This window comes from Oncorhynchus clarkii, chromosome 12, assembly GCF_045791955.1.
Source record: "Oncorhynchus clarkii lewisi isolate Uvic-CL-2024 chromosome 12, UVic_Ocla_1.0, whole genome shotgun sequence".
Lineage (NCBI taxonomy): Eukaryota > Metazoa > Chordata > Actinopteri > Salmoniformes > Salmonidae > Oncorhynchus > Oncorhynchus clarkii.
Genome location: NC_092158.1, coordinates 33,368,891 through 33,380,760, shown reverse-complemented (window position 1 = coordinate 33,380,760; position 11,870 = coordinate 33,368,891). Strand labels below are relative to the sequence as shown.

General features: G+C 43.6%; 1 protein-coding gene across 1 annotated transcript; it reads left to right on the top strand.

Moving 5' to 3' along the window:
- Positions 1-442: 442 nt before the first annotated feature.
- Positions 443-11,115, top strand: LOC139422005 (2-acylglycerol O-acyltransferase 2-A-like). The gene is made up of 6 exons (XM_071173147.1): positions 443-536; positions 1,442-1,620; positions 8,422-8,626; positions 9,097-9,271; positions 9,851-10,050; positions 10,564-11,115. Exons 1-6 carry the CDS (start codon positions 443-445, stop codon positions 10,716-10,718), a joined length of 1,008 nt encoding a protein of 335 aa, XP_071029248.1. The 3' UTR covers positions 10,719-11,115.
- The last annotated feature ends 755 nt before the right edge of the window (positions 11,116-11,870 follow it).

Genomic DNA, 11,870 nt, shown 5'->3' with positions numbered 1-11,870 from the left:
CACTGATTGGTGAACAGCAGAATATCAAGAGGTTCAATCACCAGAAGACAAAAACACTTAATGGAAAACTAATTTAGATATTGATTGGCTACAGGCTGTCAAAGTATGCAGTATCTATAAGTACATTGGCTCATTTCACACTATTGTTGCTGACAGCTCACTGTACAATAACTTTACTTTGTTTATTGTTCAAAGTGAATGGCATTTATAGCTGCTCAGTAACAGCAAGATCAAAGTTCTTGAAGCTATAGATATGGGTTGAGTAATCAACCCATTCATTAAAAGGATTACAGAGATACAACGATAGGAAGACTAAAGAAAGAGGGAGAGAGGCAGACTTTGGACTCTCTTTGCTCACTCCTCTCCTGGGTGTACTAGTCCCAGACCTCACCCTCCCATCTGCCTGCACTGCCTAGCTCTCGGCTCTCTCCAGTTCCTCACCATGAAGATCCAATTTGCCCCTACTGACTTGCCCCTAACCAGGAGACTGCAGATGGCCTCAGTGCTGCAGTGGGTCTTTTCCTTTCTGGGCCTGGGTGAGTGTCTGTGTCTCTGCTCTGTTTGTCCTGACCTGTCTATGTGTGTTTGTGTGCTGTGCAACGGTGTTAGTTAGTCTTTCTTCCTCATTGTGTAACAAGTGGGGAGGCTCTTTACAGTTTTGTTTATTTAATGGGTTGTTCGGTGTGGAGAAGCTGAAATCAAATTCTATGAGAGTTGCCATGCAGGCTCACTGCTGGCTGACTTCCATGAGTCCATGGAGTTGTGCCTGAAACGGACCAAAGAAAGTGCATGCAGAAGACACTGCCTTAAGTTACTCTTTACTAACTCTTACATAACATGTGTTCGACAGTGGAGACACCTCCATGGTCTTCCGTGCATGATATCATGCCAGTGTGTGTCACAATAGATTTGTCCATTAGGCCATCCACACTTTTTATTCTCCCATAGAGGGATTGGATACATCAGTGGATACATCAGTGGTACCTAGTGGACAAGAGGGAACTCATTGCCTGGTATTGGTTTTTCATGACCAAGAAACTCTGGGTCTTAGTTATTGGTTAATCTGTTCAAGTCACGTGGTCAAACTCATGGCTTGAGTTGTAGTACAATTCTTGGTTAGCATAGAAGGTCTCTCTCTCTCTACCCCTCCCTAGCTTTTTCTCTCTTCCATTTCCCTCTGCTGCTCAGTGCGTCAGCAGGTTAAGTTGTAACCTAATAGTGCAGTGCCCTTCACCTCATAAAGCTGCTCTATCGACCTCAAGTCTCCCCAACTTATAGACTTCCACTGTTTTCTCATACAAACGACCAAATCACATAGAAAACTAAATCCATGTATTCCATTTCTGTGAAATTGATTTTTAACACTAATATTCCCAGTTGACTAATGTTTATGTGTGTGTCTCTGTCTGTCTGTCTCTCTGCATTGGTCGTCTTACTCCAGCGCCATGCTGCATCATGATGTTCTTTGTGTTGATGTTCACACGGTTCTGGCTGATCAGCGTGCTGTATGCCTGGTGGTTTTTCGTCGACTGGGAAACGCCGTCTAAGGGGGGCCGCAGGTTCCACTTCCTGTGCCACCTACGTGTCTGGGACTACATGAGGGACTACTTCCCTGTCAAGGTGGGATGACTTTACTGACTTTACAGATTTTACTGATTTTACTGCGAGCTGCTGATGACAATACTTAGTCAGAACTGTAGTGTAGAGCTGTCATCTTTTTAATGTTCAGTTGAGAATACATGTTTAATATAAATACAGACAATTCTCATACATTCTCTGTGGGAGTGCATATACTATGGAGATGTAAAGTCCTTTATTCAATTTATTGGTTAGAGGTCAGGCAGTATCTCCCAACATCTCTTGCTACCAGTAAACTCTATCATCCTCATCTCAAATCCCCGCTGTGTTATTTTCACTGGAGGCTATAGCCCTCCGCAGTGGATGAGTCCACCGATCTGGCAGTGGCTCCTCAGCCCTTATCTCTATACAGGAGCAGGCAGGGCCCAGCCAGACAGTGCAACTGATAATGCCAATTATAGAATGAGGTCTCTTGTTGTGTGGAGGTATGTATGCTCCCTCCGCATGATAGCCACATCCTCCTGCTGCCCATTCTGATCCCACTGTAATTGGCTCATTTACTGTCAGATCTCATTCTTTGTCAGGTCTCAGCTTAGGAGTGATGCCAGAAAAATACATATAAGTGTTTGTGTCTGTATTATTTGGGGGGCTTATCAATAAAAGAGCAGGGCTCAGGTCAGTGCATGTTTTTTGACACGAGGGAGGGATGGGTTGATGTCTCCATCTAGTGGTGGAATAGGGATTGTGCATAGGGAGACAAGTTCTGCTGAGAGATAGGTTGGAATTTATTTGACTATCAATGGTCTTATCCTAAGAACTGTCTCTGCTGAGATGGGTCCACGCTCTTGCCCTTGGTCAGAATTGACACTTTGTTCTGTACTACTAAGCACTGATAAGCATGTGAACATCAACAACAAAATGGCTCAGCAGTGTATTTCTCCTTCCAGTTACAATGCAGAACGTTGTTATCTACTATAAACTATTTCAAAGTTTCAATCGGGTCACATGAGTCATTATAAATTCTTTGCCATTGTTAAAACCATGATTGTTGTAAAAATGGAGCCGACAGTTCTCCCATGCTTCTAGCTCTTAGAAAACTTTGCAGTATTTTGTGTTTTTGTGTTATTTTGTTAGAGCTAGAAACACAAGCATTTTTTAAATATTTTTTTATTTCACCTTTATTTAACCAGGTAGGCTAGTTGAGAACACCTTTATTTAACCAGGTAGGCTAGTTGAGAACACCTTTATTTAACCAGGTAGGCTAGTTGAGAACACCTTTATTTAACCAGGTAGGCTAGTTGAGAACACCTTTATTTAACCAGGTAGGCTAGTTGAGAACACCTTTATTTAACCAGGTAGGCTAGTTGAGAACACCTTTATTTAACCAGGTAGGCTAGTTGAGAACACCTTTATTTAACCAGGTAGGCCAGTTGAGAACACCTTTATTTAACCAGGTAGGCTAGTTGAGAACACCTTTATTTAACCAGGTAGGCTAGTTGAGAACACCTTTATTTAACCAGGTAGGCTAGTTGAGAACACCTTTATTTAACCAGGTAGGCTAGTTGAGAACACCTTTATTTAACCAGGTAGGCTAGTTGAGAACACCTTTATTTAACCAGGTAGGCTAGTTGAGAACACCTTTATTTAACCAGGTAGGCTAGTTGAGAACACCTTTATTTAACCAGGTAGGCTAGTTGAGAACACCTTTATTTAACCAGGTAGGCTAGTTGAGAACACCTTTATTTAACCAGGTAGGCTAGTTGAGAACACCTTTATTTAACCAGGTAGGCTAGTTGAGAACACCTTTATTTAACCAGGTAGGCTAGTTGAGAACACCTTTATTTAACCAGGTAGGCCAGTTGAGAACAAGTTCTCATTTGCAACTGTGACCTGGCCAATATAAAGCATAGCAGTGTGAACAGACAACACAGAGTTACACATGGAGTAAACAATTAACAAGTCAATAACACAGTAGAAAAAAAGGAGAGTCTATATACATTGTGTGCAAAAGGCATCAGGAGGTAGGCGAATAATTACAATTTTGCAGATTAACACTGGAGTGATAAATGACCAGATGGTCATGTACAGGTAGCGATATTGGTGTGCAAAAGAGCAGAAAAGTAAATAAATAAAAACAGTATGGGGATGAGGTAGGTCAAATTGGGTGGGCTATTTACCGATAGACTATGTACAGCTGCAGCGATTGGTTAGCTGCTCAGATAGCAGATGTTTGAAGTTGATTAGTTGTTGATCAGCGATTTTTGCAATTCGTTCCAGTCACAGGCAGCAGAGAACTGTAACGAAAGGCGGCCAAATTAGGTGTTGGCTTTAGGGATGATCAGTGAGATACACCTGCTGGAGCGCGTGCTACGGGTGGGTGTTGCCATCGTGACCAGTGAACTGAGATAAGGCGGAGTTTTACCTAGCATGGACTTGTAGATGACCTGGAGCCAGTGGGTCTGGCTACGAATATGTAGCGAGGGCCAGCCGACTAGAGCATACAGGTCGCAGTGGTGGGTGGTATAAGGTGCTTTAGTGACAAAACGGATGGCACTGTGATAAACTGCATCCAGTTTGCTGAGTAGAGTGTAGGAAGCGATTTTGTAGATGACATCGCCGAAGTCGAGGATCGGTAGGATAGTCAGTTTTACTAGGGTAAGTTTTGCGGCGTGAGTGAAGGAGGCTTTGTTGCGGAATAGAAAGCCGACTCTAGATTTGATTTTCGATTGGAGATGTTTGATATGAGTCTGGAAGGAGAGTTTACAGTCTAGCCAGACACCTAGGTACTTGAATATGTGGACATCTATAAGGTCGGAACCATCCAGGGTGGTGATGCTAGTCAGGCGTGCGGGTGCAGGCAGCGAACGGTTGAAAAGCATGCATTTGGTTTTACTAGCGTTTAAGAGCAGTTGGAGGCCACGGAAGGAGTGTTGTATGGCATTGAAGCTCGTTTGGAGGTTAGATAGCACAGTGTCCAAGGACGGGCCGGAAGTATACAGAATGGTGTCATCTGCGTAGAGGTGGATCAGGATCGCCCGCAGCAAGAGCACATCATTGATATATACAGAGAAAATAGTCGGCCCGAGAATTGAACCCTGTGGCACCCCCATAGAGACTGCCAGAGGACCGGACAGCATGCCCTCCGATTTGACACACTGAACTCTGTCTGCAAAGTAGTTGGTGAACCAGACAAGGCAGTCATCAGAAAAACCGAGGCTACTGAGTCTGCCGATAAGAATATGGTGATTGACAGAGTCGAAAGCCTTGGCAAGGTCGATGAAGACGGCTGCACAGTACTGTCTTTTATCGATGGCATTTATGATATCGTTTAGTACCTTGAGCGTGGCTGAGGTGCACCCGTGACCGGCTCGGAAACCAGATTGCACAGCGGAGAAGGTACGGTGGGATTCGAGATGGTCAGTGACCTGTTTGTTGACTTGGCTTTCGAAGACCTTAGATAGGCAGGGCAGGATGGATATAGGTCTGTAACAGTTTGGGTCCAGGGTGTCTCCCCCTTTGAAGAGGGGGATGACTGCGGCAGCATTCCAATCCTTGGGGATCTCAGACGATATGAAAGAGAGGTTGAACAGGCTGGTAATAGGGGTTGCGACAATGGCGGCGGATAGTTTCATAAATAGAGGGTCCAGATTGTCAAGCCTAGCTGATTTGTACGGGTCCAGGTTTTGCAGCTCTTTCAGAACATCTGCTATCTGGATTTGGGTAAAGGAGAACCTGGAGAGGCTTGGACGAGTAGCTGCGGGGGGGGGGGGGGGGGGGGGCGGAGCTGTTGGCCGAGGTTGGAGTAGGTTGGAGTAGCCAGGCGGAAGGCATGGCCAGCCGTTGAGAAATGCTTGTTGAAGTTTTCGATAATCATGGATTTATCGGTGGTGACCGTGTTACCTAGCCTCAGTGCAGTGGGCAGCTGGGAGGAGGTGCTCTTGTTCTCCATGGACTTCACAGTGTCCCAGAACTACAGTTGGAGCTACAGGATGCAAATTTCTGCCTGAAGAAGCTGGCCTTAGCTTTCCTGACTGACTGCGTGTATTGGTTCCTGACTTCCCTGAACAGTTGCATATCGCGGGGACTATTCGATGCTATTGCAGTCCGCCACAGGATGTTTTTGTGCTGGTCGAGGGCAGTCAGGTCTGGAGTGAACCAAGGGCTATATCTGTTCTTAGTTCTGCATTTTTTGAACGGAGCATGCTTATCTAAAATACCTCAACTGACGGGATGAGGTCAATGTCCTTCCAGGATACCCGGGCCAGGTCGATTAGAAAGGCCTGCTCACAGAAGTGTTTTAGAGAGCGTTTGACAGTGATGAGGGGTGGTCGTTTGACTGCGGATCCGTAGCGGATACAGGCAATGAGGCAGTGATCGCTGAGATCCTGGTTGAAGACAGCGGAGGTGTATTTGGAGGGCCAGTTGGTCAGGATGACGTCTATGAGGGTGCCCTTGTTTACAGATTTAGGGTTGTACCTGGTGGGTTCCTTGATGATTTGTGTGAGATTGAGGGCATCTAGCTTAGATTGTAGGACTGCCGGGGTGTTAAGCATTTCGCAACAACCCGCAATAACATCTGCTAAACAAATTTGATTTGATATAGACCTATTTCTTTCGCTTGAAGTGAGTGACAGTGTCTCTTTTTTTTAAAGCTTCTTTTGATCATCGTAATCAAAGATAAAATTGGTATTTTCAGATGACCTAGAAATTAGCCTCAGATAAATGTAGTGTTTATCTTATTCAGAGATGTGTTTAAATGATATCATTCTGATATCATTCTATTGCTTTTTGGAATATTTGCATGTAGGCCTACCTCCGTGTGCACATTGCTGTGCCTAAAATGTAAAGAAATGTATAGTTTATCAACATTTTAAGCTAAACATTCTGATCTGTTCCATCAACCTTATTAATTTATATGGCATATGCCTCCACTACACTACTTTGATATGCATCATGGGGATTAAGAAGTGAGTGTACGCAATGCACGCAGAAAAAAATAAGTGGGTTTATCACGTAAACTTGCGTATACCCTCCACTACACCACTGAGAAAAACTGTATTAGAGAGAGTAATGTCTCCCTCAAGCAAAACATGAATTGGTTCTGAATGCCACATGGTGAATTTACACAGATCGATTCCACACGGGAATTTACAGTGAACGAGCATCATCATCGTTAGTTCATATGGACTTTCCTTCATTTCTCAAGGAAAGATACAGTACATTAAACACAACCAGACACCAAGTACCAAACAAAGATCACTTCTTCAAACCTGGAATGTAATTTCCCCTGTATTATGCCCTAAGTGCCAACTGAGCATCTGACTTCATGCATTATTAAGCCTGGAATAAAGAGCAAATGTTAGTCTGAACAGAGCAGTGTCCTTCAGAGGGTGTCATCGGTTTCACTGAGGTCTGGTTCTCCACTACCATCCCTAATGACAGCGTCATTTCCTCCGCCTGCACTCTGACATGCAAACTGAAAACAAATGACTATAGTTTATAGACACTGACTCCTCTCATCACTTTGAATTTGGAGAATGTATACACTTTTTGTCATGTTTGAACCCAACTCCAAGCCAAGATCCAACAACATGCCTAAAACCTCTGCTGAGTTCAAATGGTAGAGTTAAATACAATGTAGGTTACTGTATATCAAGCATGAGTGGGAGATTATGTGAAAAATGGGTTCACCGTATCAGCGGGCATAGGAGGGGACACCCATTTTGATTGTAAACATGGAGGAACAGGAGCTAATAAAAATAGAGGCTGTCTCCAGTACAGACCAAAATAATAATTGGCCAGTGTTCTCTCTCTATGGCAACCAATGACTAGTGCTCCATTCTCACTCATACAACATCTTTGTTGGCCAATAAGCCAAACTCGGATAAAGCTTCATTCCCCAATATACATTCAGTACACTCCCAAACATGCATTCCCCACGCTGAGATATTGGGGTCAGCCATATACCTCCAGACATCCGAGGACTGCATCGCCCCAGACAACAGAATCAGAAATATTATTGGCATATTTAGTCTTAGAGCTTGACTAATTCTGTAATCTGTTTTTGGAAACAGCAAAATCTCATGATTAGACAGAGGACTACAGACAAACAAGAGAAGGAACGAGAGAAGGTCAAACGGGTTATTAACAATTGGTGGTTCATCCTTGAATGAATCATCTCAATCCATTAAGTCAATGCATCCCACCCAAAGCCTGCTTAGTGTTTACTATAACTAACCTCGTTTTGCTAGTGAGAGGTTAGCGTAGCCCTATAACTAATAGGTGGGGACTTGATTTTGGAGCTCATTGGCCTTGAACTGCTAATCTCAAACACTGAGGTCGATACAAAAAGTGTTTTTAGCAGCTTTGGTTTGACGTGTATGGGCATAACATTCCCGGCACATGGCTAGCTAACAAGAAACTTTGCCCCCATCCAGAACCTGTGACCATCCTATCAAGGGAGACAACAGGCATGATCCTTCCTCCTGTTTATCTCCTATCTGCCCGTGCAAAGAGACAGGCGACACTGGTTAATACTGGTTAGAGGCAGGATAGTCTCTACTCACAGCCCCTGTGGAGGCAGGCGAACAACAACTAGAACTCACACAGGTGACACGTGATGAAGATACACATGACATGAAGATATAGGCCAAATACCTGGAAGTCAATTCATATGCTTCCTAGAGAGTATGGCATTCAATATATCTTTGAAACGTTTCAGAAAATCTCTCACAAAGATTCAGATTTAGAAATGAATGTGATGCACCCTGTTTACTGTATAGTATATAACTACATAACTATTATGACTATTGAATTCACAAGTGAAACCCCTGTGTGTTGCAGCTGGTGAAGACAGCAGACTTGGACCCCGGGAAGAACTACATCCTTGGTTTCCATCCCCATGGGGTGCTGGTGGCTGGAGCCTTCATTAACTTCTGTACGTACGCTACAGGTTTCAGGAAGCTGTTCCCTGGCCTTGACAGCTTCCTGCTGATGCTGCCTCTCTGGTTCAGAGCCCCCTTCTTCAGAGACTACATCATGATGGCAGGTTAGTGGGGTTGGGGTTAGGTCAAGGCCGGGTTACTGTGAAACACTTTGACATACAGTATACAAAACATTAAGAGACTCTTTCCATGACATAGACTGACCAGGTGAATCCAAGTGAAAAGCTATCATCCCTTATTGATGTCACTTGTTAAATCAACTTTAATCAGTGTAGATGAAAGGGAGGAGACAAGTTAAAGAAGGATTTTTAAGCCTTTAGACAATTGAGACATGGATTTTGTATGTGTGCCATTCAGAGGGTGTCCCGAATGTTTGGTATACTCAATGTATGTTGCTGTAAAGACGATGGTAATATAAATACATCGGATTCACTAGTTGATTGACTGGGGACAACCAGCATGATGCAAATTAACATCTTTGAGTTTGATCATTGTTCGACAGTGAAGAATAGTGTACCAAATTTTCCCCCCACTGTTACGAACACCTGACCTGTGTGTCTAATGTATTTCCCAGGTCTAATTCCCTCAGACAAGGAGAGTGCCAGCTATGTGTTACGTCGACAGGGAGGTGGGAATGCCGTTGTTATAGCAGTGGGAGGAGCCCCCGAGGCCCTGGACGCACGCCCTGGCGCTTTCACCATTCTCTTGGCCAATAAGAAAGGTTTCGTCAAACTGGCAATGGAACATGGGTAAGACCAGTGCCAGAGGGGTAGAAGGACATTTTATTATCTTTGTCTCTGATGAAATCTTGTAACTACTCTCATGGTTGCACAAGGAACTTCAATTGTATCAATCACTTCATCATAGTTTGATATGAATATGTACAGTGTGTACTTGTGGGCAGCTTCCTGAAATAGTGACTTGTGTAAGCCCTTTGGGAATTTCTATTGGCCGCGTGCAAGCACTGTATGACATGCAGAGGGACGAGTCAAGTGACACCAGTGTTACACAATTCAGTTTTCCCTTGACTTTGCTGGTTATACAGCAAGTCCAGCTACAGTCGCTCACAACCTATTTTGTGGGATACACAAAGCTTGCTCAAATCACGTGTTTTACATGACTGCTTGTGAATTTCATCAATAGTATAGTAGTTTAGGAATAACTTCAACACCTAGTAGTGAAATGGAAACTGCATGGGTCTGCGTTCTACAAATATACTGTACCTTGCAAACTCATAGAGATGACCGTAACAAAACTGAAGGCCAAACTCCTGTCTCACCTCTCTTCCACCCCTCTCCGCTCCCCTCCTCCACCCATTCCCTCCGTAGTGCCCATCTGGTGCCAGTCTTCTCCTTTGGAGAGAACGAGTTGTTTGACCAGGTGGGGAACCCTCGAGGCACCTGTCTCCGCTGGATTCAGGACAAGCTGCAGAGCATCATGGGTATCTCTCTGCCCCTCTTCCATGCGCGGGGCATCTTCCAGTACAGCTTTGGTATCATACCCTATAGGAAGCCCATCAACACTGTGGGTGAGTCACTGTCTGATCTTCACTGTCACTCTGAATTACTGCCTAGGACAATGTTCCAATTTCATACTTAAGTAGACTAGATAACTCTAAGCAAGGTTTTAGGAATGTTGGGCCTTGCCAGTTGAAGCCAGAGGGGTTATCAGTAGCTGTTCACTATATCTACCCAATTTATTTATCCTTTTCTCTAGCTTAAAGGCACTATGTTGCAAAGGCAATTGTTGTTTTTGGCAGTAAACTATCTGGCAGAGAGGGACACATTTGCCCATTGGACATATTTGACTTGCTAGATAGTTTGATTGCATCAGTTGGCTGCAACCTCTCAGCAACAGTGGCTGGCACTGTGTACATCTATTTGGCAATCCCAACTTGAAAATGCCATCATATTATGTTAAACAAATACCTTCAATAAAAATCATATCCAAAAAGCAAATACATTTTTGCGCGTTATGCACTACTACAGTAACCTATATTTGAATGTGATGTCATCTTGCATACCCTTTGACCTTTCCACAGTGGGACGGCCAATCAGAGTGGAGAAGAATGAAAAGCCCACAGAGGAAGAGCTGGATGCCCTCCATCAGCTCTACACAGAAGAACTCAGCCAGCTGTTTGAGGAGCACAAGGGCAAGTACGGAGTGCCAGAGGACCAACACCTTAGCTTCGTCTGAGCAGAACTCACAACCAGGAGTGAGAGAGAGAGGGTAGAGGGAGAGAAAAGAGAGGGGAGGAGAAGGAGAGGAAAGAGAGGGGAGAGAGGTTTCCAAACCACCTTTGGCGTTGCACCACCAAATCCTCTCACTTGACTTTCCTCAAACAGATAAACCTTTACTGCCATAACCAACTGAAGGATCCAGACCAAAATAAAGAAGACAAGCAAACCAATGAATTGATATGGACATTCTTAGCCAAGATATGGAAAAATCTTTGCCTTCATGCAAACCACTGTATTGAGTATGTGCCCATCCCGCACTTATTTACTTATTTCCCATCTTAATAAAAATGTAATGTCTGCAAATATTTTACAAAATAAAATAAAAATGGGTGTTTTTTAAAATATAAAATGTACACTGTTTAAGTGCTCAATATGTCCAATTCTTTCAGATGGTAGCCTACTTGCATATTCCATTCCTCAGGACATGGTAACAGGGGGACACTGGGGACTAGTATAATTATCCGAGAGCCACACTTCTTCACTTCTGTCAAGAGGATTTGAAGTGACATCTGTCAGGGAGATTTGAGACTTAAGGGTTATTTCCATGTAAAAGGACCCATGAGCACCAACATGTGCAGTTTATAGGAGGAGCATGTCAAATGGAAGCGAAGAGTCACTACTTATTTATTTTTTATTTTTTAAATTTTATTTCACCTTTATTTAATCAGGTAGGCTAGTTGAGAACAAGTTCACATTTACAACTGCGACCTGGCCAAGATAAAGCAAAGAAGTTCGACACACACAACACAGAGTTACACATGGAATAAACAAACATACAGTCAATAATACAGTAGAAAGTCTATATACAGCATGTGCAAATGATGTAAGATAAGGGAGGTAAGGCAATAAATAGGCCATGGTGGCAAAGTAATTACAATATAGCAATTAAACACTGGAGTGATAGATATGCAAGTAGAGATACTGGGGTGGAAAGGAGCAAGATAAATAAATAAATACAGTATGGGGATGAGGTAGTTGGATGGACTATTTACAGATGGGCTATGTACAGGTGCAGTGATCAGTGAGCTGCTCTGACAGCTGGTGCTTAAAGTTAGTGAGGGAGATAAGTCTCCAGCTTCAGTGATTTTTGCCATTCGTTCCAGTCATT